The sequence below is a fragment of the Trichoderma camerunense genome (genome assembly GCF_050948025.1).
Source record: "Trichoderma camerunense strain CBS 138272 chromosome Unknown V8C40scaffold_5, whole genome shotgun sequence".
Lineage (NCBI taxonomy): Eukaryota > Fungi > Ascomycota > Sordariomycetes > Hypocreales > Hypocreaceae > Trichoderma > Trichoderma camerunense.
The window spans coordinates 2,056,742-2,081,357 of NW_028145365.1; the positions used below are offsets into that span (position 1 = coordinate 2,056,742).

Sequence of the window (24,616 nt, forward strand, 5' to 3'; positions counted from 1 at the left end):
AGCCATAGCCTGGATCGAGACAAAGGAAAAGTAAGAAAAATCCAACAAAACCAACAAAGAAATTGAAGAAGCCAATCAAATCAATATACCACGTATGACTGGTCAACGGATCGACGCACCATCTGGATCTTGATCAAAGGCATAGTATACAAGGCGTCCATGTGATGAATCCTTGACTGACCCTTTGTCCTAGGAACAGGTACTGGTGTGTATAAAATAAGGCATAGATCACGACCATGTCAATGACATTTCCTCGAGGTTGTTGGAAGACATTTGAGTTGTTTAGAAGGTTTTCGGAGCCTCCTTATGCTCACGCTACGATGGCCGACCTTGCCCAAGAAGCTGCCATCCATGTGGATAAAATAACAAAGTGAGTCGGAGCATCCAGAGACAGGCGGCTCTTCAAACATTGTCAGCATTGCTCAAGATCTCAAGATATCCCTCAAGCTAACAACCATATGCCAAAGCTTCCCACTACTTGACTTTGAGAGATTGCACATTACCAATCGTTACTGGCTTGATAGCCCCTACGTCAGAAGGCTCATGGATGGTGTCGAAAGTGTCACTAAACGCACCATAATATACTCGCGTAACTGGGAGATAGACTATCCCCAGCTTGACAAGCTATACGGTGATGCTCAACATACGATTTATGCCGTTACAGAGGCTATTGGCGCTTGGTACGAAGCCATTATAGACCTCGTAATAGACGAATCAAATTGGAAATGGAAGAAAGAATTGATTCGCAACGTGGATAGGAGAGACGAAAGAATCCGACTCAAGATCAAGGTGAGTCGCTCTGCTTTGCAAGAACAAGACAGAAAAAAAGAGCAGATAAAAGAGGCGGGAGACGAGATTGCTCAGTGAAAACTGTTCAACTAACCCATACGGTTGCACAGATATACCAAGCAGAGTCGCCTTCTGTCGTGTGGTCAGAGGAAGACCTAGGTTTCGTCCTTTTTATCCCGGAAGCCAATGTAATGGACTTGCCCAACCTGGTTTCTGGATTCAAGAACCAACTGCTCTCCGCCTTTGACAGCGACGAACTCTACCACATCCCTAAAGTGCAATACGTCGAGGCCCCAAGCGAGCTTCTCCTCAAACCTCCATACTATCTCACCATTCAGGCTACCCCGACCTGCATCTCTGTCCAAAACAGTCACTCTCCTAGCCTCAAATTTCTCGCCGAATACCTCTGGGAGCATGAATCCTCCAATGAGGAAGTAAGCCTCTTCCCTTCTCCATTCTGATTCCATCCTATTCCGCTCTCCATACTCTACAAACTCGTCTGCTGACACATCCCTCTTGTAATAGCCCCCCGTCATCGACATCAAGCTTCACCAAAACCCATTCACCCCCAAAGAAAGCGCCATCTACGACAATCTCACCCTCAATGCCGATGCCGATCTTTTACCTAGTGGCCCTGTCAACCGCATCTCACCCTTGATGCTGGTCCGTCTGGTCGAGAATGAGCTGGGATATGAAATAGACAACCGTAACCAAAACAGCTGGTGCTTTATCAGGAGAAACCCCTGGAAGAAACCCTGGAAGAACCTCCGAAAGAAGTCTGATTTTACTTCTATTCACGTCTAAGGAGGTAGTTATTGAGGATGTACTGTTATTGTCGATAAACTATAGGGCTGTGTTTCAATACGATAATCTGATGAGGGTTTCCTTGCTGACTGTGAAACATTCATGATTGCCAAACTGCGACGTCCGTGCATGAATCACAAGCGTAATTGGTTTAGTGGTAAAATTCTCCGTTGCCATCCGAGCAACGTCGGGGAGCCCTGGGTTCGATTCCCAGATTACGCATCGGATTTTCTTTTTGCCCTTCTTTCCTATGCGAAACCATGATAACTCTTTTCTTGTCAGTATCTTTTTGCCCTTCAATTTAATCACTCTTGCAGTCATGCTATTTGTGTCGTGTGTCAATTGTTTAAATCGTCTTGAATTTCTACCTTCTATGTAGAATGTAACGCAAATCTGCTCTACTTCGTGTGAAGCCTGCTAAAAGCAAATAGAGACGATATCAAGCTCCAAAATGGGCGATGGAAATAATCCTCCTATGCACGCAGTCTTTTTGACTCGCAGCTGTAGCAATCGCAAATGTCCGCCCTCAACGGCTTTTGTTGCCGGAATGAATAAAACGCCAAGTGCCGACCCCTTTCCATTTCGCACGTCAAGTAATAGTAGCAAGCAAGATTAGAAATTACCGTGGCGGATGGGTATGGGCGTCGGAATGCATCGATACTGGTACCAAAAAAGAAATTCGACCGAGGCTGACTCAATGCAGAGCAGCGTTCAGAGGGGTACTCTAAACAGTGGTCTCTTTGGCAAGGGGCTCCTCGCCTTTGTTGAGAAGTTGGGTGTTGCGAGGCTCAACATTCTCCTTGGTGGCATCGTTACCACCTTCGGCAGGTTGAACATCCTTCACATCTTTGACATCCTTGACATCTTGATTGACGTCTTTGGCATCGTTGGCCGCTTTGACCTCTTTGGCAGCGGCATCGGTGGAAGGTGGCGCGGTTCCATCTGCCTCCATCATGGCAGCCAGACGCGCCGCGCGGCCTTCCTTCTTTCGCGGAACAGGAGCTAAAAGACAGGCATATGTTAGCAAGCTGTTGGAGATTTGATGATGTAGCAATCAACAAAGAGGGGGAAACACTTACCTCTGCCGTTCTCCTGGACGTAGAAGCGACGAAGAAGCGCCACGGCCTCATCACGGCCCCAGCCACCCTCAATCTCAAATCCGGGTTCAATGTTGCCGCCATCGCCACCTCCAGGAGGGAACGAAGTGCCAAGGCTGCCGCCGCCATCAGGATATTGGATGGGCTTGGGCTGAGGATGAGCGCTGACCGTCTGTCCATCTTTGGAAACGGGGACGGAATTGGCGTGGATGCTGAAGACTCCACCGGTGCCTCCAAATTTGTCGTTGACGGCGCCAAAGTAGACCTTCTTGATACCAACCTGGCGAAGAAGCGAGGCACACATGACGCAAGGCTCAACAGTGACATAGAGGGTGCTCTCGTGGAGAATACTGCCATCGACGCGCTCCTCAGGGTAGTCCTTTTGACCGTAGGGGTACAGGTGGCCCTTGCGGCCATCTTCGTTACCTTCGTCGGGAGATCGCCACTCCACGGAAGAGATGTCAGACTGTCCGTCTCCCTTGACGACCTTCTTGGGTGGAACGTTGGGCTTGAGAGAGGTGGTCTTGGGTTGACCTGGCTTGGCAATCGACATGAGGGCAGCGATGGCCATGAACTCTGCGTGGCGAGTTCCATTGCGAGTGACGTTTGTCGCATTCATGCCACGAGCAATGACCTTGCCGTCGTGGACAATCACGCAGCCGACAGGAGTCTCGTTGGTGACGAGAGCAAGTTTGGCCTAAAACGAAGCAAACGGCCGCTGGTCAGTAAACGTTGCCAAGACGACGAGGCTGCGACGGAGACGGAGAGATGGGAGATGGGGAAGGAAGAAGAAAAGAAAGGATAACTCACCATGTCCAAGGCCTCGCCGATGAACTTGAGGTGCACAGCGCGTTCAGCGAGCACAGCTGGGTCGGTCAAGGCAGCGATGGTGGCATCGTCATCTCCTGGAGTCGAGAGCGGCTTGGTCACAGCGACGACTGGCTCGTCAATGCGCGCCACGTTGAGCTTGCTTATCTGCTCAGTCAAGCCGTCGACTTTGGCATCAGAGAGCTGCTGTGGCTGCTCTATCTCCTTGGGGTTGGCGTCAGGGAGCTGCTGCGGCTCCTCGTTCTCCTGGGCGTTGGCTGGGGCTGCAACGGCCTGAGCTGCAACGGCCTGCTGCATGCCGCTGACGGTGGGCACAAACATGTTGAGGCTCATGGTGGACGAGTCGTTATAAAAGTCCTGGTCGTACTCACTGTCGTCAATGTAGGGCTCCGAGTCTTCGTCCTCTGGTTCCTCTGGTTCCTCTGGTTCCTCTGGCTGCGGGTCTTTCTTGTCCTTGTCGTCGTCAGTTTCGGAGACGAGCGAAGTGTCAGCAGGAGTGTTGGGAGGGGCCGGAGGAACAGCTTGTCCGTCGTCCTCTTCGTCAGAGCTGTCGCCAAGTGGCCAGCCGCGACGGAACCACCTGCGCATTGCCCGTCTGGCAGTTGCCAGGCCCAGTAACCGGATACCAAGAGCGGCCATAGTGGGTTTCAGGTAGTGCTAGTGAATTATGCCCAGCAGCCTCTTCTTGGGGTCCCTTGAGGGTAATTTTTGCCTGGATGCAGATTTAAAAGTTGTTATTTTCTCTGAATGAGAGAAAATAGGTGGGAATGGGTAGAAGAATCGGTGTGGTTGGTTTGCCTTAAGGGGGGCTCGACTCCTGCTCCTTCCTCACAGCCCGTGCCCCTCACGGCGTACCTGCTTTGCCTGTTGGGTCAAGGAAAGAGCTTCTGTCGCCTATTTGGCTGACGACAAGATGACGGCAGTAATATGCCGTAAATTGTAGAGAGAAAGAGGGCACAAATGCAGATATTGTGTCTATCTTCCTCGCTAGTATTTAGGAGGGCAAAAGAGCCTATTGAGTAGAAGAGGCTTGCTCTGCAGTCCTATCGTAAAGGAAAGAAAGGCCTTCTAGGAGTGTCAGATAGTGGCTCTTCCTCGAAAATAGAAAAGCCATCGCCAGGAAGAAGAAGAATAGAAATCTTTTCGTACCTTGCTGCACCTTCGAAGCAGTCAAGAGTATGCCCCGGTCTTCAAGTCCTCCGCGGTTTAGCCTCGCAGAAGGAAGCGTGAAAGGTAAGAAAGTGAGAGAGAAGGCCTCTTCTGGCGGGCCTCGGAACGCAGTAAAATGCCCCTGCAAATTCGAAATGCGAGGGCGGTAGTTGGTATAGAAAATAGAAAAGTTCAAGGAAGAAGATGGTTCATCAGAAAAGAAAGTCGTGGGCGGCTTTGTTCCTGACTTCCCACCTTGCTTGCGGTGAGATGCAAAGTTTGGCCAAGGCCTTTTTATAGCGTTTGAAATTCTGTCACACCTTTTTCACTGACAAGCGCCTGCAGCAACCGAATGGGATGACTAAGCATGCTATCTCACCGACCACTCCACCACTACCCAAAAAATAGCACCCCTTCGCAGCACAAATCGTATGTAGCAGTGAATCACACATATTGGCAGCCTCATTATCCCAAGTTCCCAGCAGCGCATTGATGCTACCTAGTGGAATAAAATCAAACAATCACTGCACGTAGGAATATAATGGTAGCCGGGGTAAATATACTGAGACACAGAATGAGAGGTAAAAAACGTAATAAAAAAATTCTAGGCTTCTTTTTAGCCCAGTATATATCATTTTTAAGACCCTGCCAAATGGCTAGTCCTGATGCCACGCTATACTCTATGATACACCAAATGGGCGAATGGAAAACCAAATCCTGCCCAGCATTATACCAAATCCTAATACAATCCACGCAAAAGGGTATCGTTAGCCAATTGGCTTGTAGAAAAAACACGTGGTCTAGATGCCCAAATGTCTCTGAGCATCCTCTGCATGTGCAAGAATACTTCTAGCCCATCATGGGAGCTACCAAGGCCGTGGCGATGGCTCCATTGAGGAAAGAAGAGAAACGGGGAGCGAGATGACAAGAAGTCCTGTCTCGCGATACCAAAGGTTGGTGTTTCCGTAGGGAAGGGCCTGCCCAAGGGTAGACACTGTCCTTGGATCTTGAACTTGACATTGTCGATGGTGCCGACGCAAAGGTTGCCTTGACTCCACTGGGAGTCTCGAGACGTTCAAGGACGGATCTCATCGCAAGAATGAGGGAAGCGAAAGAGAAAACGACAGAAAGCCCCATCATGCCAGCGAACGTGGCGCCAACAAGAGTGGCGACCAACATCGCAGCAGCGGCTTGTGTAGTTTGGACTTGGCGGAGCGATACTTCGCTTGGCTTGCTCGTAACCAAAGCGACACGTTCATCAGCAGCGCGAACATCCTCCTTGGGCGATATCGCTTGCAGGAGGCGGGGCGACAATGGTTGAATTCCATTGTCGCTCCGAGACGCCGACGACTGCTGGTGTACATTAATTTCGCCGCTTGGTTGCTGAGCAGGCAGGCCGCTGCGATCCCTGAGAATCTCAGGAGTCCTAACATCCGTAATATGAGGCCAAGCAAGGGCAGTAGAAGAGGCAGGAACCGTAGTATCCTCGCCGGCAGTTGCGTGTGCGGTTGCTAGTAGAGCATTGGATTCACCAAATGATGCTCGTAATCCACCAGGCGAAACGCCAGGGGAAGCACCAGGAATCACGCTGCGGTTGGCGGCAAGTTCGGTTTGGACCTTGAAAAGAGTTAGCTGGACCGAACGGTGTTTTGTGGGGGGCTCAGTGGCATCGCATACCCTCGCGGGTGACTCTTCCGAGCCCGTCGAGAACCAGACTGGACGGTTCGTGGCGGTCGCCAGCGAAGAGGGCGCGGATGCGGATGCGGACGCGACAGATCGTTCGCTCGTGAGTTCCTGCTTGCTCATGTTAGTCGTCAAGAGAGCGGCGGTGGATGTGATTGCGGCATGACATACGTTTCGGAAGTCGTCGGCTTGGCCGGGTGATAACCAAGATGAATGACGAGCTGGTGTTTCCTTTTTTCCAAAGTTAGTCACCGTATTGCAACATAGTTTATGGGTTGTCCAGTAAAGACGTACACTTGCGATTCTACCACGCTCGGTTGGTGATGTGTCGTATAGTGATTCTTCTTGTATGTCCTTTTTTCAAAGTTAGTCGCAATTGCGCAAGCTAGCTGAAGAGAGGGAGAGAGAAAACGTACGCCGCGGAACTGCAGTGCGGTGCTTGCGGGTTGGCTTGTGGTAACATCAACTGATGTGCCCTTTTTCCGAAAGTTAGTCATGGCTCTGCAATTTGGCTGATGGGCGTTGACACGTACACTTCCGTGGATCGCAATTGATACAATCTCAGATCCAGATACATCTGAACGTCCAGGAGGTGCCTTCCGAGGAAGTCAGTAATTGTTCATCCAGCTAAAAACGGAATAAAGGGTAAAGATCAGGAGACATACGCTATTCGCAATCACTTCCATGCCACTTCCAGACTCCATCGTAACGAGGAGAGAACCACCAGGTGGATGAGCTATACGAACACCGCCTACCCAGCCGGTGGGAGCTATCGCACTGACACCGTCGCGTGAATCCTGATCAGGGTTTGCTACTGCGTTGTGACCCGGATCATACCACGGCAGGCTTGTGTTGGCAGCCGCAACAAGGCCGCCAGTCTCCAAGGGAGATACTGGCTCGCTCGTGCCGCTCCAATCAGTTGCAAGCGTATGGCCATCTGGATCGAAGCTGTCGAAGAAGGCAGTTTCAGATCCTGAAGCCGACGGCTGACTTGGGCTGAGCATCCGCGTGGACGAAATCGGAACCATACGGTCATCTTCGGAAAAGGTGGACGAAGGCGAAAATAGGTTAAAGTCGGTGTAGCTGCTGGCAGAGCCGGCGTAGTTGTCTTGCATAAACGGAAGTTGTGGTGAGGTGGATTGTGACGACATTCCCTCACCCTCCTCAAGGCCAGAAATGGCCAGCAGATCTTGCTGCGACGCAGGCGTAAGTGCCTTGGAAGGCGACGCAGAAGAAGAGGAGGCAGAGGATTGGGAGGAGGAGAAGTAGCCCTGGGGGTCGAGGAAGAAGTCGTAGTTGTCCTCCACTTCGGCGGGGGGATACTGGATGAATTCTTCCCATGACTCGGTGATCTGGTCAGTGGACTCGAAGCTGTCCAAGCCAGCAAATGTAAAGGTAGGATCAATCCCAAGGAGTGACACTGGTCTGCCCGGATTATCGTCTAATTTAGAAATTGAAACACCAGCAGCCACCGGTTTCTGAGGTGCTGGTGTTGCCACTGCCGGTGGTGATGTGCGTGCCTTCTTTGCTGCCTTTGTTGCAGACTGAGGCTGGGTTTGAGAGGCAGAACGCTTCTTGTGGTCGGGGTCGCAGCGAATCTTCTTCCGTCTACAGCTATCGCAGGCCTTGATGATCCGCATGAGATGTGCGTGATCACGTTGCTCCTTTGTCTTCGAACCTCGAGAAGCAGAATCTGTGACATCCTCACCATCCTTGGTCATGATCTTCATACCAGGCAGGTTTGAAAGATCGATCGCAGAATAGCGAGCGACCATGTTGTTAGACTTGGAGGTTCTGCGGCTCTTAGAAATAGAGGAGCGAGAAGACACTGAGGGAGAGGCAGATGCCTGACTCCAATCCAGTGTCGAGTTGACTGGAGATGTGTTGAAAGAAGAGGTGGCGATTGAGTTGACTGGAGAGGCGGCGACAGGGCTAGTTGAGTAGTAGACGGGGTAAAACTTGAACGTCTGACCAGTGAGCTGCGAATGCTCCAAGAAGTCAAGCGAGATTGTTGCTCGCTTCTCCTTGAGAGCAGCGGGGCCGGGGATGTAGGCGTTCATCATGTCATCAAGCTCTTGTGAACCAAGAGCAGGGAAGAACTGAAGCTGAGCGCCAAGCTGAGGCTGGTAGACTGAGAAGCCCTGGGGGAGAGGGGCGTTGGAAGAGTACTGAGAAGCCATTGCTGAGGTGGATTGAGGTTGTTTGGGTGAAGTCGAGAAGAAAGGAGTCATAAAAGAACTCAAGGCGGACGTCGTAGCGAAGATGAGATATTCGACGTTGTTTGGCCCATGGGAGTGTAAGCCCACGATACACTTGGAAAGGCCCCGTTGCGGGCGGCGCCTTTGGTTTTATCAGAGCACTTACACAATTGAACGGCCAGAGAGGATGAGATTTGATTAATTCGAGAGTATTCTCTCTTTGATTTTAATTCTGATTCTGAGGGTTGAACGAATGAGGAGATGGTTTGGTAAGAGGGTATTCGCAGCTGCGCCAAGTTTGCGAGCGGAGAGGGGAGGGTCCTGGCGCGCTGGAGTCGAAAAGACTAAACAAAAACCAAATGGGGCCTAAGCTATGAAGCTTGAAAGCTGATTATCCAACTGTAGGGTATCAGATCACTCAATGGTGATGGGGATCTGGAATGTGAAAGAATAGAGAAAAGATGAAAAACGAAAAACGAGTTCCTCAGGCGTCGCCGGTCGGGAGTCATGACGGTATTTCACTGTCCGGCCTGGCGTTGCGAAAAAGCGGCTTTGGGGAAGGAGGCCCTTGCGGGATAGTCGCAATCCTGACTCTTTCGGCGTGCTGGAAAAGGACTAGCGTAAGGCGCCCTTGGGGGCTCAGCTGGCCAATAGGACTGTGCTGTGGGATCCAGCGCCCCGCTTATTTCGCTGCTGATTGGTTCAAATCCCCCACCTGATGCGCCGCCCTGGGTGGGTCCTCGGCGAGAGCTTAGCTTCACTGATTGGCCAATGGCGCCGCCTGGACTCGGAGCCACATGCAAGTGACTCAATCCTGGGCTTGTAAAAGTTCCCTTTTCTGGCCGTGGGATGGCTTCACTCTGAGCTTATCGGGGGCCGCCGGCCAGGTACAGACACGGGTGGTGGCGCGGGTACAGACTGAGGCTCGGGTACGGGCCAGATGGCGGTTCCAGCGGTGGTCCGTGGCGGTACTGGAGACTGAGTCTGTACCTGGGCTCGACCTGGGTTGATACCTCGATGGTTGATCTGACTCCTCCAAGCCTCCCACTCAGCAGGCGAATATACCCCAGACTCGTCAACCTTCTGTTAGTGCCAGTACTCGTGCTGTATCGTATCTAGATCTATAACCCTTCAGTAACGTACATGGGACTAGCAGTAGTAGGATGAACAAGCACTCTGTAGATTCACGGCCCAACGATGAAGCGAAAGGCTTACATTACAGGTCAAGCGAGTAGATAAAGTTGATGCACTTCCCCCATCTAGATCCTGCCTGAGTTCTTTTGGGTTTTCTCTTTGGAAGTTTTGGGCCACCAAAACGTGCTTCGTATGAGTCTTTCAGAGTGGACACGTGCCGACGCCTTCAAGCCTTTATACCAAGTCGGGCACTGACGCCGCTCACTTTCTATCTCGGTCTCGGTCTCATCCAAGTTGTATGGACATACATGCTGTGCGCTAACAAATGCTGACGCTGCTTTCTCATTACGTTCAAGGTTGCACTACCCTACAGCAAGTTGGAAATGTTCAAAAGTCAAGCCGACTTCACAATTTAGGGTGCCGGAATTATCCAATTGGGGTCGATTACCCCAGCTCTCGTCGCCTTGTCATCATCGGCTCGATTCCCCCGTCAATCACGACCCAACAATTACCTCCCTGACCGCATCGTCTTGTCTGTACTGTACTGTACGAGCCGAACGTATCACGATCCAACTCACTCACTCAAGCCGACGTCAGCAATAGTGACACTGGTGTGTAACGTTGAGTTTCGAGCCCAACTAAACACGACCTGTCCGTTACCTTATTCATGCCCCCACCGATACGTCGAATTGAAATCGAACCACGTCGAGAGAAACAAATTGAACGGCCGAGATTAAGGGGGAGGTAGATAAGATCATCTGAGCAACAGCATCATTGTTACGACCAAACAGAACCGCTGCAAAGATCATTACAAGCAGACGCGCCCCATCCAGCTGGGACGGTCAGCCATCGTCTACGGCCCCTCGAAATTGGCTTGGCACGCCGGCGAATTCAAGGCGGCCGGCGGGTTCGAGTTTTCCGGCGAGCTCGAGAAGGCTTAGGCCAACCCCACTGGTGATCCTGGGCTGATCCTGACATGTCGTAGCGCAATCTGGACCACTCCGAAGCCGACTCCGAATCCCCGTATCTAAACGAGACGCGGACGAGAAGCAGGAAAAATCAAAGAAAGCCAATTGAGCGCTCCACAAGGCGCTTGGCCGGAAAGGCTGAAATAACCCGCGTGGCTTTTGCAGCAACGGTAGTAAATCCATTGCGAGAACCGCAAACCCGAAATCAGGGTATAGTGACATGAACTGCTAATCATGCTCGATCGCAGCTCAAGCGTCGATTGAGGTTAGGACACAAATCCAATTGATATTCCAGAAGCATCAGAAATTTAGCCAATAGCGATTGAAATGACCGCGACCCAATTGCCATCCATCAATTTTCGAGCTTGCCCTCTACAACATTCTCGTACAACAGAATGACAGTCTCAGTGACGACCGCATTTGGACGAGGACGGGCATGAAGAGGAATGGCATCATTCGATGTAGAACCTCTGTCCAATTCACTGTCGGGTTCGCAGTAAGGGTAAGTCGAATAACTCGACAGGTACATCGACTGGTATGGAAGTTGCCATGGAAAGCACCCAGAGTCACGATATCGGAGAGCAACTCATGCTTGATTGTCAAGTCTCGTCGTGTCTCATTACGTCTCAGTCATGTCTCATAAAACATCAAACAAGGAAAAAAAAATTATCTACTTGGCCGGGTCATACCCAGCAAATCCACGGCATGTTTGCTCCATGCCCCTCCGCCCCTGGGAAGAGGAATCGCGGTGTTGGTGGTGGGAGCCGGTGCCGCTTGTACCACCGCCGCGATTCCTCTAATCCTCTTCGCCGGGTTCGACGAAGCTACTACTGTTGATGCTGGGTTCTTGGCTGCAGCATTTACACGCCTCTCCTCCACCTCTCTCACCCTCTTCCCTAGAACCTCCCCCAGATCCTGCTCCTTGGAACCCGTGCACTCTAAGACTTGTACAATGACCATGCCTCGATCGAGGTTCATTTCGACGCCCTCTGTGAATTCGCTCTCATCTCCTTGCCAATGTCCATCGCCAACGAAGCCTCCGCCATCGTCATACACTACGTACTTTTTGTTAAAAGTGTGGAACTTGAGCTTGCCGTCTTGCCATCTCTTCTTCTTGCGGCGGAGGTCATGTGAATATAGACAAATGAACTCGAAGACGGAAGAAGAAGTTGATGGAGTAGGAGTGTTTGCTGGCGCCGCGGTTGTTTTCAAGGGGCGGAATGCAGACTGTTGAGAGGTACGAGATGACGAGGCAGAGGGATTCTGAGTCGACAAAGTTCTTGTAGGTTGAATCGTAGGTTGTGTAGCTATCCTTGACGACGAGGCAGTGGAGGCATGTGCTGGTATAACGTTTCTCATAGGCTGAATCGTGGGTTGTACAGCTATCCTTGACGCCGAGGTAGTGGAAGCATGAGCTGGCATAGCATTTCTCGTAGGCTGAAGCGTGGGCTGCTGAGCTATTCGCGATGTCGATGCGGTAGGCCTACGACTTGGCCCAGCATTACTTACTGGCTGAGGTACGGTCTGATATGTGGCACGAGATGTTGATGTGGTTAGTGCAGTAGGTCGCCCAGTCTCTGTCCTATCTGGCAACGGTAGTGGCCGAGGGCCGCGAGCCGTTGAGTTGGAGGGGATGTTTACGGGCTCAGGATTAGCTGGACCAGCATCTCTTAAAAGCTGGAGCATGGGCCGCCGGGTCTTGCGAGATGTTGGTAGAGGAGGAGGAGCTTCGGTTTCAATGCTCTGGAGGATTGGAGAGGCGGGTCTTATGATATGAGATGTCGATGTGGTAGAAGCACTCGTCGGCAGAGAGGATGTACCGTCGGAATCAATGCTATCAATGAGTCGAGCTCCAGGTCTTATGATGCGGGATGTCGATGCGATAGAAGCATTCACTCGCAGAGGAGGTGTTCCGTCGGAATCAATGCTATCACCGAGTCGGGATGCAGGTCTTATGGTATGAGACGTCAACGCAGCAGAAACATGCGCCAGCAGAGAAGGTGTGTCATCAGGCTCAATGCTACCCAAAGGTTGAGCTGCAGGAGGTGTACCATCGGATTCAATGGTATCAATAAGTCGAGCTTTCGGTCGTGTGGCACGAGAGGTCGATGCAGCAGAAGCATTTACCAGCAGAGGAGGTGTGCCGTCGGATTCAATATTATCAATAATTCGAGCCCCAGGTCGTGTGGCACGAGACGTCGATGCGGCAGAAGCATTTATTGGCTCCGGGTTTCCTCTCGATGACACTAAGAACCGTGGTGGTCTGTGGAATGATTGTGTAGAAAGTGTGTTGTTTGCCCCAGAATTGTTTGTTGACTGAGAGACGGGTTGAAGTATGTCTTGATGAGCAAGCCGAGAGGCTGATGCTACAGGATGAAACATGGTCTGTTGAGTGGCTCTCGATGTTGGAGCGACAGAGGTATTGAGCTCTACGCCACTTCTTGCAGAGCGGAAATTTGATTGATGAAAATCTTCTGCGGCTGGTGCTTCAGGGGGCCTAGCCTGCCCAGCGTTTCCTCTGGGTCGGAACATGGCGTGTTAAGTGACACGAGGAGCTGCAATTTGTAGAAAGGAGAAAGACGAAGAGAGATGAATCAGAGTCGGGAGGCAACGATTGGTGAACTTCTGAGGCTGGTGATAGATCAGGCGGAGAAGTGGGTGATATATCAAGGCCAGAAGTTGGTTGAAAATGCGGGGACGGAGATGGATGATAAGAAGTTGCAGATAACGACGAAGAGATGTGAAGAGGCGAAGGAGGCATAGAGAAAGATGACGAGACCACGTGAGGAAATCCCTGCGAAATCATAGAAGTGTAAAGAAAAGTGATACGAGGGGTACTTTAGGTTGATTCTTTTCCCTCGAATGGCGGGGTGACTTGCCAAATGACAGCTGTAGAGGCTTATCGCTAACAGTAACAGTGCAGGCATGAGCGAGCCGGGACAATTGCCAGCGAGACGCGACTTGGGCAAGAGCGAAGCTGTAAGCGAAAAGCTAGGCGAATGACGCGACGCCAGATCACGTGTCGCACTTTGAATTTCCTAGTCTGAATGGGTGCCTAGTGATGTCTGAGGAAGGATCCATCGAAGCTTCGCTAACTGAACTCCACAATGGGTACCTGTATCTGGAGAAGGAGCATCTCATAGGCCGGACTCCGGCAGATCCGCTCCGGCTGGGGGAGGAGGAGAATCTGTTGATGGATCTTGGGGCCCCGGACAAGCTGCAAGAAAATCCAAAAAAATAAGTGTGGTGAGGGGGAAGTAGAGTGATTCGCCTTTCAACGGCAATTCTGCCAAAAAAACTGCGGCATTTTGCCTTGTGATTTCGTATGCTTGGCCTGTAAGTTAGGATGTAACTACACCTGAGGCTCTGGTTCAGCTACACGTCATCACAGCCTCAATCTGTAAAGTAAGGCGACTTCAGCTTATCAGGACTCCCTTTTCATAGCAGTATAATCTTTACTGTTGATAAAAAAAAGCTACGCAATATTATGTAGTGGTCTCACGAGTGGCAACATCTTACCGTACACTTCCTGAGCTGTAAATATTGAATAATTGGTTTTTTTTTTCTTCTTTATAATAATACCTATTTATCCTGAAAACATTTTCTGTGATTCCGAATAAGCCAAAGTGTATGGGCAGCTATCTCATCGCCGCCGTCGCGCTCGCCAATAGTCAAATCCAAATGCCATTGTCATAAATCATTCCATAATGCCGATTCACTTCTAATAAACGAGAACAAGCTCTATACGCGTAGTTGTCGCAAAACATGAGGCGACTGAGGCTCCACGACTCTCTGCCGGTCGGGGCGGCTTCTACATCATAGAGACTGTTACTCAGCTGATGATAGCTTTAAAGGGGGGATGGCTTCGATAGGCGTCGTAGACCGGGGTTCAAGAACCGGAGTCCTTGGTTTTGGTCTGTTCTTCTGAGTTCTGGGAGTTTTGGACTTGGGAGCTGGCGCTTTGTTGCTTGGTGTAGGTGCGACTGGCCGGCCGCTCTTCTTTTGTGCCTGGCGCCTTTCATAGACCCCGGGATAGTACTTGCCCATCGAGGCAGAGCGGAAGGGTTCGCTGTCTTCATCGTCGTCGCTTGGCAGCCAATATGCATCGTTGCTATCCCTTGTAGAGCTGGATAAATGATATTGAGGCCGGGGCATGGGCATGTCATCAACGTCTGCATCCGCGCCCGTGTCCACATCTTCAACGGAGTGGTCCATGCTGTGACTCTTGATGTCGTGATAGAAAGGATGAGTGTGGCGTACGCGAGTCTTGGGATCTTCGTGAAGAGGAAAGTAACCACTATAGTCAAAGAGTTAGTATCAGACAGAAGATGACACTGGCATTCACCAGTCTTACCCTTGCTTCTCACCCCTGGCAGACAGGGCCTCGGGGAGTGTGATGGCAGACGCGGAGCTGTTTTGTCTCGATCTGGGAATGGCGATTGGGCGGCTGCCGGTAGATGCGGATGAGCTAGATCCAGTGCCGTTGTCTACGTCGGCTCCTGTAGAATATAGTGTTAGGAGAAGAAGAGAAGATGGCGAAGAGTAGAGAGTTGAGTTAAGTAGTAAGGAGAAGAGAGAGAAAGAGAGACAGAAAGCGGTGAAATCATGGGGCAAGAGCGAAGAAATATGGATACTTATAAACCATTTCAGATGAGAAATCGATGAAATGAGAAAAGAGGATCGAATATAGGAAAGGGAATGGTGGCAAGCAGAATCCACAGAAAAACAAGCCCCCGACGGTCGCGTGCCTGAGCCTCATGCAAGATGATGGGCTCCGGATACCCCGCGATGGCTCTCATCGCTGTGGGGATTCGACAATCAGGCTAGGCGCCTATTACTGTGGGATAGATTTTGTGGATGGAGCTGCCGTCATCTTGATGTGCTGGTCGCTACCGAATGCGACCGGCTGAGACATGACTAGACAAGAGGGAAAAATCTCCGACCCGTCCGTATTAGGGCGACACAAGAGGAGGACAGCGGACCACAAGAGCCATGGGAAAGGGGGGTGAGACACAATTGAAGAGAGAGAATGCGATGAATGAATTTGTGGGTCAACAGATCGGCGAATGAAGCATTTGAATAAGAAAAAGAGGATAAAGAGGAAGAGAAAACAGAGAAAACGACCGAGGTGGCCAACAAGAGGTTTCAGAGTTTCCAACTTACTAATTGATCGTCGCCGCTCAAGCCGCTCCCTCTCCACGTCGGAGCCGGAGGCCTTGGACGAGGACCTCGGATTGTAAGACGGCATATCAGACCAGTCGTCGTCAATGTCGGGATCGGAAGTCTTGGACATGGGCTCCCGAAGGTCAGATGAGTAGTCGTGGTTCATCTTTGGTTCGTCGGGGTACCAGCGGGTGGTGCCAAACACGAAGGATTCTGAGATCTCGGATAGGTTGGAGAGGATGGATACGGAGCGATTCATGTTACGATGCGACGATTGGCGATGGGGTTTGCGGGAGCGGAAGGGTCTCTCCAAGGGACCGGCTCCCTCGTCTGAACTCCAATTCTCTAAGCTGCCCATTCAAATAGAGGCAATGAAGAACGGAGGGCGTCGCTAGCAAGATGAGAAGAGAATGAGGACCGCTAGAAGTTGGAGGATTCGGCAATGCTGCGTTTCGCCCGAGGCGATGCAACAGTAATTAAAGATGAATAATTGAAAAGAAGAAGCAGAGGACGGAAGAGAGGAACAGATAGATGCAGTAGTAAGCCACGAAAATTGAACAGTGGTTCGTCTGATTGCCGCGAGTCGAGGGGGAAATGACAAGGTGCTTCAATCAGTTGAACCCGGGATGAAGTGAAGAAAGGCGAAGAGGCTAAAGGGCAATAAAGGAGGAGAGTGAATGCTTTGAGCTTCTAGATAACGGTGTGAAGGGGGGGTAATTCTTTGTATGTGTGGGAGACAGTAGAAAAAGGCTGCGGACAAAAAAAAAAAGAGGTCCTTGGGTAATAAGGTTGTCGAGAGATCCGGGTCGTTTGTTGCACACTGGCAGGGGAAAAAAGGGCCTGGGGCCGGGGATAAATAGAGAAATCCAAGGCCACTCAGGGAAGGGCAAATAAGAGGCACGGCAAATGTATAGGGAACCGACGACTGAGGCAGAAATGAGCCCACCGCTCATAAAAGGACAGAGTAATATGTGTAAGAGGTACAGGATGGAGACAATGCTTGTAATTCGACGCATGCAAAGTGGTATTCGTACGTAGGCAAGAGAAGGAATTGGGAAGGGGGAAATGCTCGTAACAGCAGCACAACAGACAGCCACACACCGTACTCGGAGACACATACAGGCACAAGGTACAGGCACAAGACGCCTCTCTCGCAGCACGAGGACGTGGGCAGCGCTGATTATTGCTCCCGGGACGAAGCATGTTGGGTACCGGAATCAGCACAGTGCTGCTTGCTTTTTGCACCGAAAGCTTTTGGGCAGGGGGCTTGCTGTTGTGAAACGTACAAATGGCTCCCTCAAGGTGCCATTGATGCGTGAGATGGGCCACTAGCATGGCCCGTTTGCGTGGAGCCCAGGACTTGTTGCAGCTCCGGTCGTGGGCCATGAGCCTATCGCAATGGCGCCGATCCAGTCAGGGAAGAGGGCTGCTTGGGCTGGGCTTTGGGCTTCTTCTTGTCTGGTCTCTGGCTTTTTTGTCTTGCCATGGTGGGCAGATTCCGGCGTGCCCAGCAGCAATGTGTTTGCTCGTGGTGAGAAGCTTGTAGGTGGCTAGAGACTAGTCGTCGGTGGCCCAAGGCTTTTTCACGTTTGCTCGGTCCGCAGCGTCGAAACGAAATTGAGATGTGACATCAATCCCAGCTGCTGCGTTTGATATTCAATTGACGAACTTGAACCTGAGTTGTGACTGAGATTGTTTGCTGTTGCTGCTGGGCGGATGGCCGGAGCACCCATGCCGAGCCGGTCCCCGCATCAGAACTTCTGCTGCTTGAGAAGCAGCCTGTGTTGCCATTCGCCCTATTTTTTACTTGCTCTACTCCGTACTCCAGCCTAGCATAGTACGTGCAAGTACAGCATGCAATACCAAAAAATTACGGCGTGATTCTGCCTCTGATGGGCGTGGCTTGGCCTATTGTGTGGCCTCGTCGTCATTGGACTAGGCCCGGGACCGATGTGACATGAGATTCTCCGTCAAGCCATCGTCGCACTTGGGCTAATGTTTCTTTTCTCTCTTCCTTTCTGGGCCCCTCATCGAGAGTGTTTCAACTTTAATAACTTTTTTGTTATCTGTTCCAAGATCAGCATCAACCATGACGGAGCCCCGTACAGAGTTTAGTTGCCGCCTTTGAATCTGTGACTAGCATCGCCCGGCAGAGCGAGATGAAGCCGGAGACTTTGGACCCTGGAAAGCTAGACGGGCTGACAACATTGAACCGGGCCAGGTAGTGCGTCCCTACGTACATGTATTTCTACGGGGCTTGAGCAGGGCTTGAGCAATCGGGACAGGAGGCTCCCGAACACGATCAGGAAAAAAGTCAATCGGGCTTTGTCTCCGTCAACGAGCGCCAAGGGGCTCCTGAGATGATGAATCAGTGTCATACATGTACATGCACCATGCACGGTATTGCCCCTGTACCTGTCGTCCTCGTACCATCCCGGTGCTTGCAAGTTGTACCTGTCCCAGCAGCCTTATCGTATGGGCGGGTGTGGATACAAGGAAGTAAAAGGTGCGGTACACGATGATACCTCGAGAATTACTAAGGCGTTATTATCCTTTGATTGAAGCATATCTGCCGAGGAGAGCCATGGCGCTGCCAACACAGGTACGAGAAGTCTAAGTAGATACAAGACAAGACGTTGTGCTGCTGCTGCTGCTGCTACCGGGGAACAGGGGGAGAGTCAGCCAAGTTTGCTCCAGAACACCACTTCGCGTCGGTGTGGAGTCTGGAGATGCGAGAATGCTGGGAGTACATGTACGAAGTTGATGAGGCCATTTTTCGCAGTCAAGCATCGTACCTTGCCTCGTCTCGCTCCGAGGCTCTCCGCCATTGCTCCCCATCATGTACGATTACACTGGTATTGGCAGCAGCTGGTCTCCCTCTGGGTCGGTGATATTATCAACGTACAAAGGTATGGAGTGCGTGCATGTACATACAAGCATCAGCTTACCACGTACATGGCAGTACAAACGCGAATACCTACATGTACTCACACCTCTTGTAAGAATTTTGACGTTCTACCGCTCTGCCCTCCCCTGGCTGCCTGTCCTCTCCTCCTCCTCTCCAAGGGCAGAGAAACGGCATAGTAGAGCGAGCGAGTGGCTCTCTTCTCATCTTTGCCTCATCCTTTCGAACACGTCCATCCATCTACTTTTCCCAATGTCCTCGTGACGAATGGCACTGAAGGCCAGAGCTCGTTGGGCTTCATGCTTCATGCTTCATGCTTCATGCTTCCCCCGTCTTCGCACCATATCCCCCTCTTTGCTCCACGCTCCCCACGCGTCGTATCGAAAGTTTGACTTTGAATCTCATCTCGTGGTCGGTTGCTAGTGGCGACACGACGGCATGCTCTGCGGCGGGCATGCCTGTCGGCTCCCGAACAAAGGGTAATTGGGTGGCATGCAAAATTACAGCGTACAAAAGGAGCGGATACGGCGGTCCAATGCAGGCGCGGGCGTCTCTCCCACTCAGAGCCCTTGCCGAAGCCGCGCCTTGGAGCTAGTGGTGATGCTGCCAAGACAACCCATGGATGCGAGCTCTCGGCCACCGCTTGGGATTTTTGCCTCTGCCATTGTCTTTTGGTTTGATTTGATCTGAATTCTTTGCCTCCGTCTCTCCCTTCATCTCTCTAAGACCTGTGAAAATTTCTCAAGTCTTGGCTCAAATCAATGGGGTGCGAGAGAAGAGGTGGTGTGTTTCTTTACATGAATGGAGCACATGTGAGCGTCTCAGTCTTTGATCAGCTTGTGGATCCCTGTTCATCCATGGGAGAGAGACACACACTCACACGAATTTTGAGAGATTCGGTAGGCCAGTGATAAGACGAGTGAGATATTGCACGCCTCGCAACATAATTATTTAATAAAGGATTGCCGGGTAGTAGTACTGGCGATAAGCTTCAGGTCTCAAATACGCGCGTTTTTTTTTTCTTGTCAATCGCCACACTTCCTTTGGGGGCAGATCTCTTTTGGCAACGCCCATCATTGCCATTTCCTATTATTCGTACCGCTCTAGAATGACAGTTTAGGAGACGGAGGAGGATATTATTACATACTGTTCGTGTCTGTCTCTCCTCATGGGTGGTGTGACAAAGACCAGATGCACACCTATCACGGCCTGCTGACAAGAAGACCCGAAGTACCCTCCGGCTACTTGCTTAGTTGCAAAGCTCTGCTGCATCATGCCACTGCCTGTATGTATTACCTATGCTCAGTCCAAGTTTGTAGGTCCTACATACGAGTACCTTGATGCCCCTGATCAGACAGTGGATGCTCTTGCGCGCTTCTCGTTTACCAACTGTAAGTGCTCTCACTCAACTGACTTGACATGGGATGCTAGAATACGACTTTGTGCCCCCCAATCCCCTTGTTCGTTTGTTTGGCGCCACGCGCTTCAACTCACCAAACACTTCGGGTCATGACATATTTGGGCTCCGCAGTTCTGGTCCAAAGGATGCGAACATGGATGGATGCCTCTGCGAGCTAGAGCATACGAGGATGGCAAGGCCAATGAGAAAAAAAAAAAGGACAGATCCAATATGAAAGCGCCAGCAGCTGCACCAGTGACGCCAACCACGTCACCCCACATAAAGCATTATGACGAAGGGACACATATGAGATTTCGGCTTGGAATTTTAACCATTGGTTCTTTTGACTGTAATTGTTTGGACTCACTCGCTGAGCATTGAGCTTTGAGACCATGGGCGACTTTTGCAAACGCTCCAAAAGATGAGACGAAAATGTTGAGGATGGGCAACTCTGTATACCCTTTGACCCCTGCAAGGTGTCTTGGAGATTCGAGCTTGACGTCACACGGACCAAATATTGGTTCTTGCTGGGATCTTGTTTTCGTCTCTTTCTCCTCCGTTCAAACCGCCGTAGGGTTGGACCGTTGCCGATCGGCGGGCTGCCATCACGCCCGAAGGGAATAAGCCCGTGGACGTCTTGTCCGAGGACACCTTCTCTCGCTCAATTTCTCCCCGGCCGGTGTGCTGTACCCTGCTCGTTTTTGTTGGGTCTCGACTTGCATACTGCAATGTTAATCTGAGGAATATCGTCGGGCACCACTCTGGGTGCTACACCAATGCCTGGCCTCGTGCTGCTTCAGCGGTTGAAGCAGAATCCAGTCCCCTCATTTGTCTGGGGCAAGACGGACAAGGGGGCTCTCGGCAGCCGTCCGTGGGCCAGAAGGCGGTTGGACCAAACAGAGCTGAGTCTGGCATCATATCTTGGCCGGCCTGACTCTTGGCGACATTTCGAGTGTCCAGGCTCACGTCCTATTATCGCGTCAACCGACGTGGGCAGCCATGGATACCTACATACGTCTCCCCACATCAACCCGGCCATGACGAAGCACAGACAGAGCATAACATGAAGCCATGGAAACACACATTGGGTATTATTAAAAGCATATTGAGAGAAAGGACCCAGAGAGCTAACTGACTAGCCATGACAATCCGTGAGCCCTCTCCGGAGCCCTCTCCGTCCAACCACATTATTTCTCCTCTCACATGCCGCGGAGCAAACGAATGAATGGGGCAACCGTTGCAAATCACTTAGTCCATCACCTAGTCCCCACGCCCTGCTACTCGAACGAACCAGAGGGGTATCATATCATTATTACCATGTCATCCATATCCTCCATTTTACCCGTACCGCCCTCAGATATCAGATATCTCAATTGAATCGCCAAATTGCCGCAGATGAACGCCTTTCCTACCGTATGTGGATAGACGCGCATGTTGAGGCTACCCATCCTTCTTCTGCTCGCTTAACAGCGTCAGGTATTCCCTGTCGCGTGTGTGTCCTGCTCTGCCTCTCCTGCTTGCTTCTTCTTCTCGCTTGCAAGGATAGCTGCGAAATGCAACAGGGAAGGCTAGACCTTGGCTCGACCGGTGAAACGGGTGCGAGTATTGCGATGTTTCAACCAGTATGCAGAAGCGGCGACAGTTGCAATCAGCCAGAGGAGCGCACTGGTCAAGTCTACCCACACGGCATGCTTCATGCGTTCGACGTCTCCGTTTCCATGAGCGTTTTCGTTGATGTAAAGCTGTGCGAGTTGACATGTCAGAATCGGGTCATGAATACATATAGCAACAACGCTGGTAGCCTTTGCATTGCATCCCAGCCTCCCCAAAACGCAAACCCCTCCTCGTCGCCCGGAAACGCGTTGTGCGACACATGCTTGATCTAGACCAGACGTACCTTTCCGAAGACGCCAAACAGAGTGATCCACAGGATGAACAGGATTAAATCCCAAACGGCGATGAATATCCCAGCGGCCTCAATGATGAGAGGGATAAAGTAGAGGGCACACGTAGCCGCTGTCAAAGCGCCGACGACGACGGCATAGACCTGTGTGTTTCACAAGCAAGTGTTAGCCAAAGCTATTCCGACGCTCGGTTCTATTCCTAGCAGCGAGTATTGGCCATGGTTGGGGGTCTTGTTTGGTTGAGTATACTCATACTCGCGTGTAGCACAGAGTGCATCCATCAGTATTACTCCATCAGTCTATTTGTGAGACTTACCCACTTGGATTTGGTGTAATCATCAAAGTGTTTCGCCCGCTGCAGGTCGGTGCCGTAAAGGCCGCAGACGGTGATTGCGAGGGCAAAACATGCGAGATGAAGCGCCGTAAAAGCATAGTAGCTGATGGAGAGGCTGGACTTTGTCATGTTGTCTGCGCGCTTATGTGTGCGTATATGATTGCTCGGTCACTGTGTTTGGCTATGCCCGGACTAAGACCAGATCCTTCGATGAGCAAGACAGGGCGAGATTAGCCCTACCGACTAAAAATTCCCCCAAAAAGGAGTAAAAAAAGAGAAAAGGAAATAGTCTGGACAACTACTTACTCCTTGCAGCCTCAGCTGTTGATTGTTTTGTTGGTGAGGCGCAGAGAAGGGGGCTAGAAATCAGAGGGCGAGAGGGCGCTTTTTTTCAGCCTCAATTAAGGCAGCATAGAGAGGGAGGAAGAGGGAGATGGGGAGGAGAGGAGGAAACGGTCTGCATTTTCTCCTTGGGCTCTCCATCATCGCGATCTCATTTCTTGCAATTTCTGCAGCTCTCTCCCTGATTTCACGACCCAATACTACATCATGCCCTGTGTTTCTCGTCAATGACGTCAAGTAAACAATAAACAAACTAAACAAAATCATGGAATGCCAATCCAAGCTAGATCTGGACGTTCACACGTGATCCTAGCAGCTGTTTTTTCTCCCCTAACTCGATTTCGCTTCGTGGTTTGGATCCCTCTCCAGCCCTACGTCAAAAACCGCCAGCCAACGACACTATTGCCGCGATCTGCCTTGTCCATCGCTTCTCTGGTTGTCTGGCTTCCCAGACAAGTAGGACTTTGCAGGGGACAAGAGAGAGACGAGGCTAGAAGCCCATCATAGCGCCTGTTAGCATCAGCCCGGCGTTCAACTTACGGCGGCCGCCTCCGCGCGTCTCCACATTTGCCTCATCTCGAGCTGCTGCCTTTTCGGAGCCTGGCGCTTGGGTCCGGTCTGGGTTTCGATATTTGCACCTGCGCGGGTTGCACTGCCATTATCCCGCCTCGAGAGAGAAAAACTCGTGACTGGGGCTGCTCTCCGTGCCTTTGGTTTTCTAGGCTCAGAGTCTGCTAAGCCCCCGTGGTTTCTGGTATTTCCCAACTGCCCTGGGCTTTACGAGAGACTCAGATGGAGTACCTGGCCGCTAACATGGATCGGTTTGCAGGGGTCTGGCTCTTTAGCTGGACGCTTTGACGCGATTTCGCTTCCCCAAGGTCGTCGCCTGCTATGGGATCAATGATACGAGACCCTGTGACAAAGTCCAACAACTCGCAGCAACCAATGTCCGCAGTTGAACTTCGTCCGGCTGCCTGCCGACGCTCGCATCTTGAAGCACTGCCGGGGATGGAGTCCGGAGGATCAAAAAGGATTTGGAGAGTTTCCTGAGCCGATTGAAGGCGGCGGGGCGCCGACCGACTCACCGGGTGTGTGAGATGAATACTATTAGAACGACGCCTCAGGACAGGAACAGGTGAACAAATGGGCTCGCAACTACTCGTTGTGCGCAGCAGCGTTCGGTCTGCTGACAGTCCCATCAGGCTTAGCCTTAGCGCACCGAAGCTTTGTGGAAGCTTCAATGCTTGCCTGATCTTGTCGGACGCCCCCTTGTCTATGCCTCACAGGCCTTCAAAGAGCTCTCGCCCTATCGACGGGGCTTTCACCACGTTTTCGCCCTATCAGCGGGCCATCCACCTTGTCTGACTCTGGCCATGAAGCAACGCCTGCGCGTCATATCTTCCGACTAGACGCACAATGACCGTTGTGAAAAAATCGGGGCCCTCTTGTCGCTGTTAGCCATGGCCTGGAGTCTATGCTGATGCTGCCTTCGGTGAGAGCAGGCAGTCTCCTAAGGCATCTTTGAATGAAACAGGGCGTAGGACTTGTGAGTCAAGCCATCGTGTGTTTTGGATTTCGTTCTAGCCATTGCTCTGCGTCATTGGAGGAGGGTCCCCGAGGGTCAAACATATATATATAATGGACTCGAAACGCTTCCAAGTCGAGGAAAGAGAAAGAGAGCATCGGCATCAGTCAATTCAACTATCTATATAGTTCAACACACAACTCTATCAAGCAACTCGCTTCCAACTCTCAATCCACGCACTTCAGCATCTTTACTCTTCAAAGTAAAACTTGATCACCATGCCTCGCGGACAATAGTAAGTTGCCAACATCCTGACATCTACGACCCAACATCTTGACATTCTCGAACCAACACTGACTTCTTCCTAGCCTTGAGTCTTCTGACTACCGATCTG

At 51.3% G+C, this 24,616-nt stretch overlaps 8 protein-coding genes and 1 non-coding gene across 9 annotated transcripts; 3 read left to right on the forward strand and 6 right to left on the reverse strand.

The window, feature by feature from the left end:
* Positions 1-320: 320 nt before the first annotated feature.
* On the forward strand, positions 321-1,670 carry V8C40DRAFT_286195 (uncharacterized protein; the record flags this gene model as incomplete). The annotated part of the gene is made up of 4 exons (XM_083222496.1): positions 321-370; positions 492-789; positions 900-1,223; positions 1,315-1,670. 4 exons carry the CDS (start codon positions 321-323, stop codon positions 1,591-1,593), a joined length of 951 nt encoding a protein of 316 aa, XP_083075891.1. The 3' UTR covers positions 1,594-1,670.
* A 63-nt stretch (positions 1,671-1,733) lies between these two features.
* Positions 1,734-1,815, forward strand: V8C40DRAFT_t77. The gene has a single exon. It is a non-coding gene; the product is annotated as a tRNA-Gly (tRNA).
* A 120-nt stretch (positions 1,816-1,935) lies between these two features.
* V8C40DRAFT_183960 (tRNA(adenine34) deaminase) lies at positions 1,936-4,516 on the reverse strand. Its single transcript, XM_083211760.1, has 3 exons — positions 3,501-4,516; positions 2,673-3,387; positions 1,936-2,595 (listed from the first exon to the last, which is right to left on the reverse strand). Exons 1-3 carry the CDS (start codon positions 4,155-4,157, stop codon positions 2,318-2,320), a joined length of 1,650 nt encoding a protein of 549 aa, XP_083075892.1. The 5' UTR covers positions 4,158-4,516; the 3' UTR covers positions 1,936-2,317.
* An 820-nt stretch (positions 4,517-5,336) lies between these two features.
* Positions 5,337-8,771, reverse strand: V8C40DRAFT_183993 (Zn(II)2Cys6 transcription factor domain-containing protein). Its single transcript, XM_083211761.1, has 5 exons — positions 7,016-8,771; positions 6,767-6,946; positions 6,522-6,704; positions 6,345-6,461; positions 5,337-6,284 (listed from the first exon to the last, which is right to left on the reverse strand). The coding sequence occupies exons 1-5, from the start codon at positions 8,579-8,581 to the stop codon at positions 5,517-5,519; spliced, it is 2,814 nt and encodes a 937-aa protein (XP_083075893.1). The 5' UTR covers positions 8,582-8,771; the 3' UTR covers positions 5,337-5,516.
* A 2,534-nt stretch (positions 8,772-11,305) lies between these two features.
* V8C40DRAFT_184056 (DNA helicase ZGRF1-like domain-containing protein) lies at positions 11,306-13,560 on the reverse strand. Its single transcript, XM_083211762.1, has one exon. It carries the CDS (start codon positions 13,180-13,182, stop codon positions 11,317-11,319), a length of 1,866 nt encoding a protein of 621 aa, XP_083075894.1. The 5' UTR covers positions 13,183-13,560; the 3' UTR covers positions 11,306-11,316.
* A 918-nt stretch (positions 13,561-14,478) lies between these two features.
* On the reverse strand, positions 14,479-16,072 carry V8C40DRAFT_273956 (uncharacterized protein; the record flags this gene model as incomplete). Its single annotated transcript, XM_083220553.1, has 3 exons — positions 14,479-14,947; positions 15,005-15,149; positions 15,814-16,072. The coding sequence occupies 3 exons, from the start codon at positions 16,070-16,072 to the stop codon at positions 14,479-14,481; spliced, it is 873 nt and encodes a 290-aa protein (XP_083075895.1).
* A 609-nt stretch (positions 16,073-16,681) lies between these two features.
* V8C40DRAFT_240161 (uncharacterized protein) lies at positions 16,682-17,238 on the reverse strand. Its single transcript, XM_083214738.1, has one exon. The coding sequence runs from the start codon at positions 17,197-17,199 to the stop codon at positions 16,690-16,692; it is 510 nt and encodes a 169-aa protein (XP_083075896.1). The 5' UTR covers positions 17,200-17,238; the 3' UTR covers positions 16,682-16,689.
* A 664-nt stretch (positions 17,239-17,902) lies between these two features.
* On the forward strand, positions 17,903-19,818 carry V8C40DRAFT_286199 (uncharacterized protein; the record flags this gene model as incomplete). Its single annotated transcript, XM_083222497.1, has 8 exons — positions 17,903-17,922; positions 17,954-18,037; positions 18,128-18,319; positions 18,378-18,415; positions 18,484-18,654; positions 18,723-18,729; positions 18,776-18,811; positions 18,998-19,818. 8 exons carry the CDS (start codon positions 17,903-17,905, stop codon positions 19,311-19,313), a joined length of 864 nt encoding a protein of 287 aa, XP_083075897.1. The 3' UTR covers positions 19,314-19,818.
* Positions 19,819-21,185: 1,367 nt separating this feature from the next.
* On the reverse strand, positions 21,186-23,151 carry V8C40DRAFT_240171 (uncharacterized protein). The gene is made up of 3 exons (XM_083214739.1): positions 22,338-23,151; positions 22,015-22,164; positions 21,186-21,859 (listed from the first exon to the last, which is right to left on the reverse strand). The coding sequence occupies exons 1-3, from the start codon at positions 22,482-22,484 to the stop codon at positions 21,686-21,688; spliced, it is 471 nt and encodes a 156-aa protein (XP_083075898.1). The 5' UTR covers positions 22,485-23,151; the 3' UTR covers positions 21,186-21,685.
* Positions 23,152-24,616: the final 1,465 nt, after the last annotated feature.